The sequence below is a fragment of the Notamacropus eugenii genome, chromosome 1 (genome assembly GCF_028372415.1).
Source record: "Notamacropus eugenii isolate mMacEug1 chromosome 1, mMacEug1.pri_v2, whole genome shotgun sequence".
Classification (NCBI taxonomy): Eukaryota; Metazoa; Chordata; class Mammalia; order Diprotodontia; family Macropodidae; genus Notamacropus; species Notamacropus eugenii.
Window position 1 is genome coordinate 254667761 of NC_092872.1, and position 19092 is coordinate 254686852.

The window sequence follows — 19092 nt, forward strand, 5'->3', positions numbered from 1 at the left end:
GAGAGCTAGCCTTGAAGGCAGGAAGAGCCTCTGAGATTTATTGGCTGTGTGACCCTGGCCAATTATTTAATCTCTCAGGGTCTTAAGTGGCTCTCTAAAATTACAAATTGCCACACTGTGGTAGAAGAAGTTCCATACACCCAGGAAATCCCTACCTTCTTATAAGGTAACATAAGCAATTTTTGACTGTGTACTGAAGTGAAATTAGTTCTTGGGTAAATTATATCCTTTTTCCAAGATTAGAGTTTTCTTACCTGCAAAATAAAGATTTTAGACAAAATTATCTACAACAGATAATAGTAGTGGGGTACTTCTAACTTTTTTTTTAGTTCTTGGAAGACAAGGGAAGACTTTTTTCTTTTGGCTTGGGTTTTAGCAGTAGTTTGGATTTTTATTGGATGCAGGTTTCATTCACTTCAATCTGACAAACATTTGAGTGCCTACAAAATGTAAGGTAAGAGCTGCATCAGCTAGTAGATGGAGGTCTGACCTTGGAGCCAGAATGAACTGGGTTAAAGTCTTTAGGTTCTTGTGTTTTTTAAAGGCCTATTAGTTTTTACTGTTTTCTGAATTAATAGCTAAGCCTTTTTATTTTTAACTATGACAAGGAGATTAATTGGGGCAAACTTGTATAATAGCTCAAGACAGAAGAGGAAAACTCCAACAAGCAGAGGCAGGAATACTGGAAAATGGAAGGAGCAGCAGGGTGGAAATCAGGACTCCTGGACCTCCTTGGCCTGGATTTCTGGGAATGTAGTGAGAAAAAGCATCCCTCTACTGGTCCAATCTCACCTTTGTCATATATGTAACCAAATTTGGACCAGTGACTCTAGAGCCCTGTTTGTATATCTATAAACGGAAATAATCATAATTGTCTCACAAGGTTTTTGTGAATATCTTTTCTGTTGTGCTCTGAGCTAAGGTCTATGTATGGTCATAGTTGCTTGCTAGAATGAAGTTCAACCATGTGGTGGGATTGAGGGATGAAACGGAGACCTGAAATATCGAACAAGACAGATAAAGGTAAAGAGTTTATCAGGTCATAGAGCCCCGACTTAAAATAGTCAATACACTGGTTAGAAGGGAAGGGGTCGTAGCCTTGGACTCAATAGAACCACTGAATGTTAGAAGTAGAAACCACCTAAGAAAATTACTTGTCTGTTGCAAAACCCGTCATTTGAAACATAAGGCCTAGTGGCTTGCCTGTGGTTACAGGGGAAGTTAATAAAAGAGACAGGACTAAAACACCTTCTAGTCTTTCATGAAAACCTATAAAATTTCATAGAATGTTATAAATGTCTGAGACCTTCCAGGCCATCTTGCCCAGCACTCAACCCAATGTTCCTCTTTCGGCCTCCCATTATTACCTTCTATAATGTCTGAAGATGGTTCATCGTATAAAGAGCAGGATGAGAGTCTTTGGAAATTCAGTCTCTGACCTGGTAAACTTCAAAGCGAAACTGGGCAGATGCAAGCCCATGCTGCGAATCATGATACATTTTTTATGGCAAGGCTAGGTTCCCGGAGCCTGTAGGTCTGTGGAGAGAGGGTTAACAACTCCTGTGTTGCTTTTGACTAGATGAATCTCTGTGACCCTGCAACTCAGGACCCACACAAGCTTGAGGAACCAGGGAGGGCGCAGATGGTTATGTAAGGCATCGCTGTGCAGAAAGAACATTGGATTTGGAGTCAAGGGAAGTCCACAAGGATTTAATAAGTACTTAGCAAGTGCCAGGACCAATGTGGTTGTTGTTGTTCTTCATTCTCAAAGAGGACCATGACACCAAGAAAGTGATACTGTGACTTGCAAGTGAATTGGATTTAAGTGAGGGAAGACTGTACAATCACTTTCTCCTCTGAAGCCATCTGGATCCAGGGGCCAAGCATAGATCAAGGTGACCAGAAAAAGCCCTGGATGCAGTGGGAGACCCTGGCCTTTCTTCACTCAGGTACTAGTTGGGATCTGAATGAGGAACCAGTATGGAATCTGAGGAGAGGTCAGACAGGAGGGAGCTTGGAGAGAAGAGTGTTAGGTCTTTTGGCAGTAGCTGCTGTGTTGTTACCCCAAAGATCACCTCCTCTGGCTGTCTCCTAATGTAGCTCTACATAAATCAATTTAAGGAATGGCAAGAAACTGAATTATTGGAATGGGGCTGAAGTGAAAGGAATGTTCTACCCATCAAGATTGTATATTATAGACACTGAAAGCAAAAACCGTTACATATTAGGCCAGTCTCAGAGCATCCAAGTCTTGCTGAGAGCTGGTATGCTCCCATTATCCTAGCTCATTAGAGTCTCAGATCTAAGTGCAAACATGTCACCATAGCCCCAAACAAAGTCACTATAAGATCCACTCTACAAGTCATAGTAAAGAAGTGTTTACAGAGATCAAAACTAAACAGCCCCAAGACATCTTGTTAAGTTTATTCTTTATACAAATAAAACAAGGCTGCTAAAAGCTTTCTGGAGGTGTTACAGGAGGCAAGGAAAGCCAAGTGAATTAGCCAGACCTGACCTTTCACAGATCTCTTCCTCGGCCAGATCTGGTCCTCAGCCACAGGACCATTCTTAGGTACAAGAGGAAGCTTGGTTAACAGGAAGAAGACTGGCCTTGGAACCAAATGATCTGGGATCAAATATCACCTCTGCTACTTACTGGGTGACCCCTGGCAAGTGGCTTAACCTCCCTGACCCCAAGGCTCACCTTTTCCTCTCTCTGGAAAGTGGGAGTTGATAATATCTACTCAGTTCACACTCCTTCTGGGAAGTTCAACATCCTAGGACTGGAAGAAACCTCAGAGACCACTTAGTCCAAGCCACAGTTTATACATTTGAGAAAACCGAGGTCCAGAAAGGTTGGGAGATTTGCCTCAGTGGCAAGATCTTTGCCCTAGTCCTTTGAATTCTGAGCCAGTATTCTTTTCTTTATACCATACTGACCCCGGACAGAATGAAATATGAAAACACTTTGTACAGTGTTTTACAAGTGTGCAATTTGACATTTCCAGAGGACTCAAAATGAAACTTGCTACCTACTCACTCACCTCCAGACAGGTGATGGACACGATTTGGAGAAACAGACATACATTCCTGGACACTGGCAAGGTGAATGTTTGGGTTTTTTTGATGTTGCATGCACATGACAAAGCCTTGTTTTCTCTTGTTCTTTTCAATATTTTTTTCAAGGGGAGGGAGAAAAGCTAGGGATAGGATAGCAAAGAAAAAAGAAGACAGGGTCATTGATGCCTTATTTTTTTAAACGCCCATAAGAGAACAGAAGACTGGAAAGACTCACAGGCAACAAAGGGCAACCAAACTGCGCATACCCTTTGATCCAGCAATACCACTGCTAGGTCTACATCCCAAAGACATCCAAAAAAGGGAAAAGGACCTATTTGTACAAAAATATTTATAGCAGCTCTTTTTTTTTGAATTGGAAATCAAAGGGATGCTCATCAGTTGGGGAATAGCTAAACAAGCTGTGGTACAGGATTGTGGTGGAATATTATTGTGGTATAAGAAATGTCAAGTAAGATGATTTCAGAAAAACCTGGAAAGATTTACATGAACTGATGCATAGTGAAGTAAACAGAACCAAGAGAATATTGTACACAGTAACAATAATATTGTTTGATCAAAAGTTGTGGATGACTTAGCTATTCTCAGTAATACATTGATCCAAGACAATTCCAAAGGACCAGTATGAAACATACCGTCTTCCTCCAGAGAAAAAACTGATATTTGAATACAGACCAAAACGTGCCATTTTTAACTTTCTTTCATTTTTTCCTTTTATTTAAGTCTTCTTATACAAACTGACTAATATGGAAATATTTTACATGATTGTACATGTATGACCTATATCTGATTGATTACCATCTAAGGGAAGGGGCAGGAGAGAAGAGGGAGGGAAGAAAGGATAGATTTTAGAACTCAAAACTTTAGAAAAAAAGAAATGTTTAAAATTGTTTTAACATGTAATGTGGGAAAATAAAATATATGTGAAATAACTACAGGCAACATAAAACACTTGGGAATTTACCTGCCATGAAATATACAGTAACTCTATGAATGCAATTATAAACCTCTTCACACATACAAAGACAGATCTAAACAATTGGAGAAGTAGTCATTGCTCACGGGTAGGCTAAGTCCGTATAATAAAAATGACAATATTTTTTATAAAAGAATCACAGGCAAGCATGACAGCCTTGAAGGTTATATGTTGAATTTATTTTAAATTTAAAAAGAAAAGCAAGCAGTACACAAAAGAGATGCATTTTGATGTATACTCTTCTTTTTATATTCTGCTGTATATATGGAATTACCCATTTCATTTTGTGTTTTTTAAGTTCAGAATAATGAAATAAAAAGAAAAACAAGTGTGTAGCATTACACACACAAACACACACATATACATGTGTATGTATATATGTATAAGCATATATAGAAAAAATGCATAGTTATGGTGTCTCCCTCCATTCATGGAAAGTGTGACTTTTCCACACTTTGACAGATTGTCTTCATGAATTCTTATGGACAAAAGAAAATCAATATCTGTTGACCACCTGCCTAGTGATAAGCCCCTAGGAAAAACTCTCCAAGCTGGCCTCCAAATGCCAGGTTATATGGGATGCTTTTCCAGTTTAGGCTTCAACTGGCATAGGCTTTAAGAATGCAGAGTCACTTCCAAGACATGGTGTCATAAAATGTCAGAGATTCTAACCAGAGATAAAGATGCTAGCCTGGGCTGAGAGTGAGCCGCTTGTCTGCCATCCAGGGACCACACTTGTCCATTCTCAGAGTTGGCTCCCAAGTGATGAGGGTCACAGTTATTCACAGCGCCTTAAGGTATAGAAGGTTCTATAGCAGTCCATGAAACAACTGCCCTAGGGGAAATCCCAGATCTTTGACTTCTGACTTTGTGCTTATTGAACATGGAGGGGGTTCTGTCTATTTCTCATCTGAATGAAACTGAAGACTGTTGGATGATTCCTTGTCCTAGCTTGTGAGATCTCTTTGTCCTCTCTCCTGACTGTAGCCTCCTCAGAACGTAAGGCTGAGAGAGCGGATTTTCCAGTATGAGGTATACTGAGACCTCAGTCAGTCAATGAGTCAATAAGCATTTATTAATCATATCACTATGTACCAGAAATGAAGCTACCACTACCATGCGGATTGATTCCAAAGACTCATGGGAAATGAAAGTTAGGTATAGCAAAATGAATGAGGTGAGTCTGAGAAAAGAGGGTTCAATTTTCATTAAAGGGCTGAGTTAGAGGAGTTCTCTGCTTGCCTTGAGAAGACAAATTAGTTTATGAGTCTTCGGAATTTGATGATATTTCATTTATTGGCAGCTAGGTGGTGCCACGGTGGATAGAATGTTGAACCTGGAGTTGGGAAGACTCAGATACTTACTACCTGGGCAAGTCACTTCACCCTGTTTGCCTCAGTTTCCTCATCTGTAAAATGAGCTGGAGAAAGAAATGGCAAACCACTCCACAAAAAAAAACAAAAAAACAAAAAAAACCCAAACAGGGCCACAAAGAGTTGGACATGACTGAAAAACAACTGAACAACATCGATGAGTATAAAAGTCATTTTTCTGTGCTGACCTTTCCCTCCATTTTAGAAGACTTACTGGAGAGCAGCAGGGATAAGAGTGGTCTGCAGGGAAGGGCAACGTCCCTGTGGGGCTATCATGGTTACTTTGGGGAAGAGGCACATGAGAGTTGAGGAGTATATATCTGCTGAGCCCAAGAGAAGTATATGTGTACTATGAGTGCCTGGACCCAGACTGAGAAAGATGACAGAGGCTCATGGTGATTGAACATCTCGACCTGGTAGCCCCAGGATAGGATAGGAGAACCATGTGTCTAAGTCGTGGGGAGAACTAGTCTTTTAAGGAAAGTGGGAGTAGGAAGAAGGGAATAAGCATTTGGTAAGCACCTGCTGTATGTCAGGCACTATGCTAAACACTTTACAAATATTATCTCATTTGATTCTCATAACTTCTCTGTGAGATAGCTTGCTATCATGATCCCTATTTTACAGTTGAGGAAACTAAGGCAGACAGACTTCAAATGACTTGCTCAAGGTCACACAGCTAGTAAAATACCTGAAGATAGATTTGAATTAAGATTTTCTTGATTCCAGGTCCAGCTCTCACTGTGCTACCCAATTGCCTTTAGAAAGAGAGTCCCTGGGCAGCACCAGCCTCAAGGTTGGCTCTCAAACAACCCCAAATCTGTGAGTTCTACTTTCTAGCCTTTGAGAAAGAGAGAAGACAGTACTAGGTTTGTGAAGAGACAAGAGAATTCACAAGTGATCCTACACATCGATGAAGGATCAGAAAGGAGCTAAAGTTATGACATGGGGGAGCTAAAGATCTGGATTTCTCTATTATACTGACACTTGGATAATGAAGGTCCATTGGTGAAGGGCTTTCCTAGTTAGCAACCCAAGGTTTGAGTGGGAGCAAAAGAACTATTTTGGGATTTGGTGGTTGGAGAAAAGCTCTCCCAATTTTGAACCCAGGTCATGTAAACCTGTAGTGTGGAACATGAGGCCATGGGTTAGATACATTTAACTGGGTCAAGTATATTCTCACTGTAAATGAAGGTACATTGGCCACCTCTTCTCATACTTTGTATCTCTGAAATCCATCGACTTTTGCTGTAAGTTCCATTTAAAATACTATTAGGTCAGCCTGTGATAAAGTTTGCAAACTACTTGCTTAATTAAGGTCTTATACTCAATTGTGTGAGACGCCCTTCATGGATTATTGAGAAACATTCCCTGGAACCTGGTAAAGACACACTCAGAAACAACCATAATAAAGAATATGGCAGTATGCATATGCATCAGGAAGACCTGAGTTCAGATCATGCCTTAGATCCTTATTAGCTGGGCAGATTATTTGGCTTTTCTCAATATCTTCATCTGTAAAATTGAGGATAATAATGGCAACTACATATTGGGAGAATCAAATGAGATAACATATGGAAATTGCTTTGCAGACCCTAAAATGCTACAGTGTAATGGATGATGGTGATGGTGATGATGATGCTTCAGGTAGAGACAAATATTATAGAAGTTCAGAAAAAGAACTAAGATTCCTCCTGGTTACTGAAACAAAGAAGGTTTCCCAGAAGAGGTAGCATTTGAACTGGGCTTTGAAGTTGAGGAAAAGAAACTTTAAAGTCATTTACATATACTGGGGCCTTCTCTTACCCCAGTCTTCTCTGGGTCATCCTTCACAACTTTGGATCTTTGCTACATACTCCTTCTGGCTCCTAACTAGCTCCTAGATTTGGTAAACCCAAAGCGAAGCTGCCATTTTGTCTACCCTCATGACTTGGACATTACTTTCTTTCCCCAATAGAGTTATTTCTTTAATTGCCCATAAAAGAGCACTATACTCTATCAGGTGGGTATTTCAGGATTTCCAGCAGAGATAAACAAATAGAATGGAGATGGGAAAGGTTGTATTCTTTCTGTTGTAGAGAGAATAAGTAGAAGAGGGAGTAAAAAGGTAGGTTGAAACCAGGTTGCAGAAGAACCCATTGCCAGGCTAAAGAGGTAGGACATTATTCTGTAGCCAATGGGGAGCCATAGAATGTTTCTGAGCAAGGGAACAACACAATTTGGGCTGCATAAGGATCATGAGCCTCTTGGCCCATCTTTTTATGATCAAGAACACTGAGAACTAACTACCAGACAAGCATTCATCCCAACTGGAGAGCCTGGATCAGATTCTCACAGTGGCCCTCAGAATGACCCATTTGTGAACTCTTTCCTCTGGAGACACTCTCTTCACTGATGATTCACACGTTAAATTTTTTTGGTCTTATTTTGTCAGGAAAGAATATTCTTGCTCTCAGGAGGAATCTATTTTCTTTGTGTAAAAAGAGCCAGGTTCTGAATCCTAAAGTGATGGATTGAACAGCACCCTCTTGTGTGTCCCTGTGCAAGTCACCTACCCTCTTACAGCCGTAGACCATGCTCTTAAAACTAGATAAAATAAAACAGTTAAGCTGCCATTCTGCATTGCTGAAGGGATCTTCCTCACATCAAATTGCCTACACCAGTTAAAACACAGTCAGATAAAGAACCCTAAAACATCAAGCTAAAGTCCCAGTCGCTCACCAGCGATCAACTAATGAATAGAATGTGCCTGAAGTACTTTTTAAAAAATTCTTGGGGTGTTTATTTAACCCACTGCTATCTCTAAGGGTTTGGTACTGTTAGTATATTAAATGCTGAACCTGAAAGAGTGATTCAGTCAGTTTAGGTTGTTCCCAAGACTCCTTGCTTTTTGTTTCTTTGTTTCCCCTGGCACATTATTTCTTTAGAACCCTGGGTCAACTTCTAGGCTCCCCTAAGGATGGGTAAATAAACAACCTAAGAGACTGAGACTGGCCATGTCTGTCCTGAAGCAATTTTGATGTAGTAAAGACAAGTCATATCATCTCAGGACCTCAGTTTCCTTCTTCGAAAAATGAGAGGGTTGGGCTGGATGATCTTTAACGTATTTTTAGTGCTAAATCTGTGATTTAGTGACATGGCTTACGTGCCATTGCCATCAAATAATTCACTCTTGAGTGAAGAAGTTGAGGAAAAGAAACTTTAATGTCATTTACATTCTGGGGCCTTCTCTTATCCCAGTCTTCTCTGGGTCATCCTTCACAACTTTGGATCTTTGCTACATACTCCTTCTGGCTCCTAACTAGCTCCTAGGTTTGGTAAACCCAAAGTGAAGCTGCCATTTTGTCTATCATCATGACTTGGACATTACTTTCTTTCCCCAATAGAGTTATTTCTTTAATTGCCCATAAAAGAGCACTATACTCTCTCAGGTGGGTATTCTAGGGCCTGTACCATTATAAGTTATGAATCTGTTGATCATAATGCTCTTTTGCTCTTTTTATAATGAGATTTTCAACCTTAGGTTCATATGATTTGGATGTAGTAGATTCTCTTAGGATCTAAGCTGGAAAGTAACCTCTAGAAACTAATGGCCTTTTACAAACCTCTAGATCAATTTCTCAAAATGTTTAAATCCATAGACCATTTTAGACTCCACAGAAAACCTCATCTTAAATACTTGCAGCAGTTCCCACCCAAACCCAGGAAAATACTTTTGTTTGGTTTGGACATGTGGTTTCATCATTGTAGGATCATAGGATTGTAAATTTAAGTAAGAGAGCACTTCAGGGGCCATCACTTTTAAATGTGAGGAAACTGAAGTCCAAGGAGGCTAAATGACCGTTGCAAGGTCACAAAGACAAGCAATATGCATCAATGAGGGGGATCTCAATCCAGGTTCCCTGGTCCCAGAGTCAATGCCTTTTCTACTGTCCCACACGTGAGGAAACTTCCTTCATCAATGAGGATCAGCATTTCATCTATAATTTATAGACCCGACAGGTTGCCCGGAATGTGCAGAGGTCATGTGGCTGTGGTCATTCACTGAATATATGTCAGAAGCAGGACTTGAACTTAGGTCCTCTGACTCTTAAGGCTGGTCGGCCATCTATCCACTTCACCAACCTGTCTATGAAGACAAAAAAAGATGCCGGAATAATTGGAAACATAATGAAAATTAATTCAATGACCTCTTTTTCTTACTTTCCATGATCTTTTGGTAGTAATTGTTATTGTAGATTCTCCTTCCTCTGTTGACCCCGCTCCAACCTCAAGACAGTGTGATATAGTGGATAGAGTGATAGATTGGGAGTCAGGAAAGATCCACATTCTTCCTCAGGTGCTTGCTGGTTATATGTCTCTGGGTAGGTCACTTAACTCCTCTGAGAATCAGTTTCCTCATCTGTAAAAATGGGTATTATAACAGCATTGGTAAACCTCACAGGGTTGTCCTAATGTTATATGGATCAAATATGGTCCTGGACTTGGAGTCAGGAAGATCTGGTTTGAAATCCTGCCTCCAAAATTTATTATCTGTAGGATAGTATGTAAATCACTTCACCTGTTCTTCTGGGCCTCAGTTTCTTCATCTGCAAAAGGGGAGATTAGACTCAATGGCTCCTAAGATCCTTTTTTAACTCTAAATCAATGTTCCTATGAGAAAAACACTTTTCAATTAAACAATATTTATGGGTTTCCTCAAAACCTTAGCACAGCCCTAGTGTACTAAGACTTTTCGGACACAAGATTCTCTCTCTCTCCCTCTCTCCCACACACACACGTACACACACAAACAGGCACACTTCTGTAATAATTATTCCCTCTTTGTCAACAGGATATCTTCCTGATTCTCCCTGTCTTTGGAACAACTCCTTTTCTGTCTTCTTCATTGGCTTCTCTTCTTTCTCCCATGTCCTATCTCTAAATATTCTCTAGAATTCAGTTCTTAGCTCCTATTTATTGAATAACTAATCCATCCACTGAGGCTTTGCTTGTGCCCTTCTCCTTGCCAAAGCCCCACCTGTCCAACTCCTCTTCATCCTTTAAGGCAAACCTCCTTCTGGAAGCCTTCCTTGACTATTTCAGCCCATTGACTCTTTCTCTCTGGTCTCTACCTATTTGGTTCCTTTATATATTATTGTTGATTGATTGTTATTATTGATTATTACAATTGTTGATAATTCCTTTTTTAGGTTTCTATGAATTTCTCTGACAACTAGTAAGCTCTTTCAGAGCAGAGAGTCCTAAAAAAAAAAAAAAAATGTCTTTTTATTGCCTGAGGCTAAATGTCTGTGACATTCAGAGGTCTTCAGCTTGAGTTCTAGCCTACTTTTATAAGCTTATTTCTGATTAATCCCCCTCATATACTCTAGATTGATGGTGTTTCCTGTAAATGACCTTCCTTCTCTTCACGCCTTTGCCCTGGCTGTTTCCCAAGTGTAGAATGCTTTCCTTTCTCTTCTGTACATCTTGGAAGCTCTAGCTCCCTTCAAAGCTAAGCTTGACTGTAATATTCTACCAAAGACCTTTCCTGATCTTCCCAGTTGTCAGACTTTTCTCCACCTCAAGTTATGTTGCATTTTATTTGCATATATTTTGTACTTATCTGTATTATTTGCAGCTATGTGGTACAGCAGAGTGCTGAATTGAAGTCATGAAGAGCTCAATTCCAATTCTACCTTAGACAGTAGCTGTGCGACACTTAATCTTTCTCAGCCTCAGTTTCCTCATCAGTAAGATGAGGATAATAACAGCACCTCCTTCAAAGGGGTATTGTGAGGATTAAATCAGATAATATCATCATCATCATCATGTCCCACCTGCCCCAAGCAAAATGTAAGCTCCTTGAAGGCAAGGTGGGTTTCATTTATGTCCTCACATCAGTTGCTTACCTAGTGCTTGTTGAATTGAATCACATCCTCCTTTCCCCACAGCATTTAGTACAGGGTCAGGCACAGAGTATGTTTAGCAAATGGGTGCATTTCATCTGATTTGTCCACAAGGAACCAGCCTACAGCTACACCTTTTTAGATCCCAATTTAAAGAGCACCATTCTAGGGCGCTAGCAAAATACTGCTGCAGAGATTCAAGAGAACAGATTCTAGCTGTCCCAAAGCCTCACTTGCTACTGGGAAAAATCGTTGGCCCCAGAGTCTCATCCTAGAAGTTTCATTGTGTTCCACACATATGGATCACAAGTGGGTGTTATTTTCACCAGCAAGAGACCAGCAGAGAATCTAAACAGATGCAGGAAGATGATGAGGGTGGGCAGAGATTGGGGTAAGAACCAAAGGAGAGAGAAAACAAACCTGCCTTTTGCTCCCAGGGAACAATAGATGTGTGAGGGAGAACTGGGAGGATAAATTAATGCCTCAGCTTATAATTAACTGAAATCAATGCTCTGTGCTAGCTTTCAACTCCTGTAATAGTTTATTCTCAAAGAAAATATCTTAGAATTCAATAAAACTAGCATACCCCTCAACTGTTCCATTAGCAGAACAAACTTTCCCCACCATTCAGAAATTTGAGAGACACTGCAGCCACCTACTTCTAAAAGATGAAATGGGTCTTATTTAATAAGCTCCTAGACTTTATATTTAATCAAATCCATCCATTTCATTCCATTTCACTAACAGGTCCTGCCCCAGCATCTGTTTGGGGCTCCAGTCACTGATTAACGAATTTTCCCAGCATATTTTTTCTTTCCACATTTTAATAACTGAGTTTGCTCCATTATAGCTGGAAAGTGTAAGGGTTTATTAGAAAGTCTCAATGGAGATGAAATTATGACCACTGACCTCCTGTTGACCACATCTCCAAATGGGCCAGGGCCTACACTCTGAGTCAGTATGGAAGCTGTTGCCAGATTTGATATAAAAATTGTTGCAATTTACCTACCTTCAGGGGTGGGGGAAAGGGCAGCTAGATGGCAGTGGATAGAGCACTGGGCTTGGAATCAGGAAGACTCATCTTCCTGTTCTCAAATCTGGTCTCAGACACTTACTATCTGTGTGACACTGGGCAAGTCACTGGATCTGTTTGCCTCAGTCTTCATCTGTAAAACAAGATGGAGAAGCAAATGGCAAACCACTGCAGTATCTTTGCCAAAAATCCAGATGGGGTCTCAAAGAGTTGGAAAGGACTGAACAACAAAAAGGTGGGGAAAGGGGCCTGCCTGGATTTAGGGAGAATATTGTAATGCTAGATGGATCACAATGAGCTTATGTGGTAGCACACAGTTTGAAACATTAGAACTGGAAGGAAATGTTGAATAAACATGTCCATTTAATCTGATTTGACCACAAGGAGCCAGCTTACAGCTACACCTTAAAAAGCCTTTTAGATTCTAATTTAAGTATCACCAGTCCAGAGTTCTAACAAAATACTGCTTCAGAGATTCAAGAGATTAGATTATACACTGTTCCAAATGCTTCACTTGCTACTGGGGAAAGGTCTTAGCCCTAGACCCTCAGTCCAGTGGTTTCACTTAGAACGCACGTGAAGAAATTGAGGACATGCTAGTATCCGAAAGACATCTCCAATCTGGCAATCCTGGGAAGGGATTAGCATGAGTGGTCACAGTAGTCCCATTTATACCCTTTTGGTCTCAGGAGCAGAGTTTTTTTTTTTTTCTTTTTCATGTACTTATAAGGTGATGCAGTCAGAATATGTTGGAACCCATCTGAGGCTCCAAATTGCCTCCCCCTTTCCCCTGAGGCATGTTTTTCATGCTTGAAGTTTCTCTGCAATCAATATGCTTAGTTAATGGATGCAACCCATGAGCTCCCTCCTCCACTCCTCAGACAGACCCACACAAAAACAAAGCAGGGATTTTCCAGAGTTCAAACATATTAATCGATTAAAAAGAAAATAAGCATGCTGTCATTTGCGTCACTGGATGATAGAACTGCAGGTGATGAGCGAACCGAGCCCTGGGAGCCTAGACTCTGAAGTGCCCCTGCGTCACGAAAACATTATTGTCGAGCCCATCTCTTTGTAGCCCATACCCCTAAAGCCAACCCGCCCAGGGCTTCGGGCTCCACACAGCCCAGCCACACACTGCCACCTCAAGAGGGGGCATAGGGAGGCAGGGAGAGAGAAGGAGCGCGGGACGTGGCCTCTGCTTGGATTTAGGTCCTGACTCTGCCACTTACTGGGGGTGAGTCCTCAAGTGCCTTTCCTCCACCTAGTCACCGTTTGCTCTTCTGTCAGGTGAAAGGCTTGGGCAACTTCTTCTCTCAATCCTGCTCTAACTTCCCCCAAGGGAAGCCACTGCTCTCTCCTTGGTGCTGATCCCTTGAGCTCAGCATCCGTCCGTCTTTCCTCCCTTCTGGCCCAGGCCAGGCCGGCCGCAAGGTTTCCGGGGCTCAGACTCGACCCGGCGGTGGTGGCGGCTCGCTGCAGCTCGAGCTCCTCCACCGCCTCTGGGCCGGTCCAGAGGCAGCACTCGCCGACCCACCCTTCGCCGGGCGGGAGGATGAGAGCCCGCGGCGGCGGCAGCACAGCTCCCATAGCAGCTGACGGAACTCTGGCCGCAGCAGGCAGTAGAGCAGCGGGTTGAGGCAGCTGTTGGCGTGTGCCAGGCAGATGGTCACCGGGAACAGGTAGCTGTGCACCAGGTAGTAGGCCCGGTCCCAGGGCACCGCGTTGAACTTAACCAGCACTCCCCAGAGCGTGATGGCATGATTTGGCAGCCAGCAGAGAAAGAAGGCGAGCACCACCACCGTCACAGAGCGGGTCACTCGCGACGGCCTCCGGGGAGTGCTGGGGGCCCCCGACGGTCCGGAGACCCCCCGTAGCCAAGGCCGTGGGCGCCGGCGCAGGAAGCGCAGCAGCAGCAGGTAGCAGGCGGACAGGGTGGCCAGGGGCAGCAGGAAGGCCACGGTGATCTTCTGCACGTGGTAGAGAGCCAGCCAGTCCCAGCTGCCGTCGGGGAAGCGGAGCAGGCAGAGACGCTCGCCAGCCACGCTGGCCACCGTAGAGAAGAGAGCCGTGGGAGCTGTGGCCAGGGAGGCGGCCACCCAAAGCAGGCCACACACCCAAACTGGGGCGGCCGCCCCGCAACAGCCGGCACCTCCGCCGTCGAGGCTGTGGCGGCGCAAGGCCCCGGCCACCTTGAAGTAGCGAGCGATGCTCATGGCACTGAGGAAGAAGGCGCTAGCGTACATGTTGAGTACAGTCAGCGAAAGCACAATCTTGCACATGGCGCTCCCAAAGGGCCAGCTGAAGTCCCGGGCCGTGTCCACCGCCCAGAAGGGCAGAGTCAGCACGAACTGGAAGTCTGTGGCAGCCAGGTTGAGGACGAAGCAGTTCAAGGCCGAGGGCCGGCGTCTTTGCCGCGCCCGGACCAGCACCATCACCAGCACGTTGCCCACCAGGCCCACCGCGCACACCGCTAGGTACACCGCAGCGATCAGCAGCCTCAACACCATCGCCGCCCCCGCCGGCACCTCCATGGTGTCCAGGCTCCCCGAGCTGTGGTCCTGGATCCCCGACTGGGACCCGTTGCTCGGGACTCCGGCACAGGCGTTTACTGGCAGCTGGGACTCCGCACCTTCCAAGCGGCCGCAGGAGGGCACTGCCCCGACGGCTCCGGGACTGCGTCCTCCCCCTTCTGCGTACATCGTCCCAGATGGAGTTGGAACTCTGGGGCCCAAGGGAGTATACAGCCGTCGCCTACCTAACCCGCCCCCTCCCCCCCCACTTCAGGGCGCCAGTCAGAACACGGTACACAAGGACACCACGTCCTGGGCGAACTCCGGGGCGCAACTCACTGGAGGTGAGCATCCGTTTGGTGCTTTTTACAAGAGAGGATCCCGCCCTTGTGGGGCGGCGATTGGTCAGCTGCAACTGTAGACCCGCCCCGAAAACACTAGGTCCTCTTTGTATTGGATTCCTTTACCTCGGCCTCCTGCGCTTCTCTTGTCCTGCTGGGGTCCAAGGTGCCCCAGGGAAGCAACCGAGGTCACTAGTCTGGTCATCCCAACTGCCATGTTTTCTTCCAGCAACTCAGGGCTGTCCCAGTTCCTTCTGGGAGAACGCAGGCGCTGCTTTGCGGGAGTGTGGGCTGGGTTCCGAAGGGCTGGAGAGAAGGGGAGGCTCACTTTGTCCAGCTCCTGGGGAGGAAGGGGTAGGAGGTAGATAGCATACCACGCAGCTGCCATCTAGATTGCCTCCCTGTGGTCCAGGGCCCCTTCACACAGCCGAACCCCACCCCCACACAGATTCTTCTTACCCCCCCCCCCCATACATCCTTATAGTCCTAGATCCTTCCCTTTTTCCAGTCTCTTTCTCTATCCCTCTCCTCTTACAGTATTTATGGTCTGTCTCTGTTTGTCTCTGACTGCCTGTTGTCTTTCCTCCCGCCTTTCCTGTGTATCTGTCTTTGTCTCTGTCTCTCTTAGTCTCATTTCTCTTGTTCTCTGTCTTTGTGTCTTTTCCCTCTTTGTGTCTGTCCTTCATCCTCTCTCTATCTCTTGTCTTTTCTTGTTCTCCCGTCTGGACTCTGTCTTTGTGTCAGTCAGTTACTCTTTCCTTGTCTCTTATTTCTCTAAATATCACTAACTTTGTGTCTCTCTCCATCTCACACCCCCTCCCCAACTTGGTACACTACCCTTATACTTTCCTACCCCCACCCCTTGCACTGGAGAGACAGATGAGCTTAGTGTAGTGGGGATGACAAGGAAGGCGTCCAGTACTGAGTTCTAGTTGGGAAATGGCTACTTTGTAGCTGTATGAATTTAGCCAAGTCACTTCTTCTGACAGCCTCAGTTTCTTCATCTGTAAAGGGAGGGTAATAGTACTAGAGCCACTTACCTCATAGGGTTGTGGTGAGGATCAAAGAAGATTGTGAATATAAAGCTTTGTGTCCAAAGCTTTCTAAAATGTGAGCCATCCTCATGGGTTGTGATGCTGAAAGCACCTTGGCCTTGAAATCACATTTGGGTTCAAATCTTGGCTATACCACTAGCTATCACGGTGACCTTAGACAACTATCTTGCCTCTCTCAGTGTGAGTTTCCTCATCTGTTCAAAAAATAGGTTGGTTTTCTCAGATCCTTTTCAGCTCTCACATTCTATGATTATTTGGAGAGGTAGTGTGGTACAGTAGATAGAGCACTGAACCTGGTTATCAGAAGACCTGAGGGAAATCAGGGAATCACAGAGTTAGAAAGGATCATGGAGGATATTTAGACCAACTTTATTCCTCTACAACACCCCCCCCCCCAGGTGCTTATCTGTTCTCTATTCAAAAACATTCTGAGATGGGATCACTAACTCCTGAAGGAGTCCATTTAGCTTTTTGTTAATAATCAATCATGTCTGATTCTTTGTGACCTCATGGACCATAGTGTCCATGGGGGTTTCTCAGCGAAGATATTGGTTTGCCATTTCTTTCTTCAGAGGATGAAGGCAAGCAGAGGTAAAGTGACTTGCCTAGGGTCACATAGCTGGTGTCTGACAATTTCCTGACTCCAGGCCCAGCACCCTATCCACTAAGCCATCTAGTTCCCTCCTGATTTGACTTAGACAGCTCTAATTTTTAGGAAGGTTTTCTTTGCGTAAAGCTAAACTCTGCTTTTCTTTATCTTCTACCCACTGCTCCTACTTCTGCCCTCTGTGACCAAGCAGAGCAAGCCAGTCTCTCATCATAGGATAATCCATTAAGTATTAAAAGAGAGATCCCATCCACTCATAGTCCTTTGTCCATGCTAAACACTTCCACTCCCCCCAGCATATCTTTTTTTTGACCAGATGTTTAGCTCCTCCACCATCTTGGTCACTGTCTTCAGGTAGCAATGCTTCTTAAACTGAAAAGCTAATGGAGACATAATGGCTTTCACATTGTTTCACTAGAATACTTAAACATTCATTTGGGATGTCAGGCTTGGTGAAGATGAAGAATCACCTAGAGACTTTCCATTGATCATCCAGTTACTCCACTCTCCACCCAAAGCAAATTGCAATGAAGCGAATCAATTGTGATACATGTTGGAGAGCCTGATGGGCAAAGCAAGTGCTTCTGAACAACAATTAGGAAGAAAGTTCTTGTTTTACTTTCCTCCACCTTTTTTTATATTTAGAAGACATCTCTTGTTGGCAATCCTCTTGAAGCTAAAATATCTGATGGAAGCATCACTTGCTGCATCATAAAGTGCCTTGTATTTGGAGTCCCAAAACTCGGGTTCAAACCTCAGTTATACTATTTTACTAGCTTTGTGACCTTAGGTAAGTCACTTCCCTAGGTGTCACTTTTCTCCTCTGAGACATGAAAACAAATCATTTGTAAGTCTTGTCCATTCAAGTTCCACATTTATTTTGTGCACCCCTTTTTTTCTACTTTCACAGTCAACTACTCAGCTCAGACTTAAATCACCTTTTGCTTGAACTACTGCATTTATCTCCTAATTGGTCTCCTTGACTCCAATATTTCCTCTTTCCAAATCATCCTTCATATTGCTGCTGAATTGATATTTCTAAAGTATAAATTTGACCATTTACAGAAGTTTCCTGGGACTCTCTTTTGCCTTTAGGATAAAATATAGAATCCACACTCTAGAATGTAGAGGGCTTAAAAATGTGACTCTCAGTCATCTCCAATCTTATTTCATTCTACATACTCAGTTTCATGAACTCTCTGTTCTAGATAAATTGACTTCCTTGCTGTTTTTCATATGTGATATCATATTTTCAGTTTCTGTATGTTTGAACAGGTGGTCCCTCTATGCTTGTCATGGACTTTCTCATCACTGTTAATTCATTGGAACCCCTAGCTTTTTTTTGTTTGTTTGTTTAGAGGCAATGGGGTTAAGTAATTTGCCCAGGGTCACACTGCTTGTAAATGTTTGAGGCCAGAATTGAACTCAGGTCCTCCTGATTACAGGACTGGTACTCTATCCATCTAGTTGCCCCATAGTTTTTTTTTTTTAAAACACTATATCCTACAAAAAGTCTTTCTTGGTCCTCCTCAGTTTTTGGTTCTCTCTCTCTCTCTCTCTCTCTCTCGCTCTCTCTCTCGCACGCGCTCTCTCCTGCTCTTTCTCTCTCTCTGTCTTTGTCCCTGTCTCTCTCTCTCAATATTTACTTATTTATGTAGTTGTTTTGTTCAGTAGAAAATAAGCTCCCTGAAGGCAGGAACTGTTTCATTTTTGCTTTTACATCCCAAGTGCCCACATGATGACTTGCATGTGGTAAATACTTGATATATATCTGGTGAATTGAGTTGACTGTTGGACTAAATGGATTCAATGATTTAAAAGCATTCTTTGAACTCTGAAACCAATAATCCTATGATCTTCCATCTAAATTAGCAAATCTCTGTACCACATTATTCAGTTTTGATGTAGGAGCAGTCACACATTTACAATGAGCTAGAAGAGATTTTCTGAAGCTAACCCCCTGTTGGCTCTCTGAGCAGACTGCATTGCAACCATCCCTGTCCAATTCAAAGAAGAGAGTTGTCAAGGTGAAAAAAGTGGTTCTTGTGAACCAAAGTGAAGTCATCATTTTTCTTTCACCCAACTCCAGCTTTGAGTTCAAATATTGTTGTGAGTACCACTTCTTTAGCTGAAAATCATATGGGAGAAGTCTTATATTCCACTTTTGTTCACCAAAGTCGTTAATCATTTGATGGATAAAAATGGACATGGTTTCATCTGTATTGTTA

The 19092-nt window shown here is 43.3% G+C and overlaps 1 protein-coding gene across 1 annotated transcript; it reads right to left on the reverse strand.

Moving 5' to 3' along the window:
• Positions 1 to 12691: 12691 nt before the first annotated feature.
• LOC140525044 (relaxin-3 receptor 1-like) lies at positions 12692 to 15111 on the reverse strand. Its single transcript, XM_072640052.1, has one exon. It carries the CDS (start codon positions 15048 to 15050, stop codon positions 13794 to 13796), a length of 1257 nt encoding a protein of 418 aa, XP_072496153.1. The 5' UTR covers positions 15051 to 15111; the 3' UTR covers positions 12692 to 13793.
• Between the last annotated feature and the right edge of the window lie 3981 nt (positions 15112 to 19092).

Coding starts and splice junctions, on each gene's coding strand:
- LOC140525044 (XM_072640052.1), bottom strand. CDS start 15,050: ATGTACGCAGAAGGGGGAGGACGCAGTCCCGGAGCCGTCGGGGCAGTG.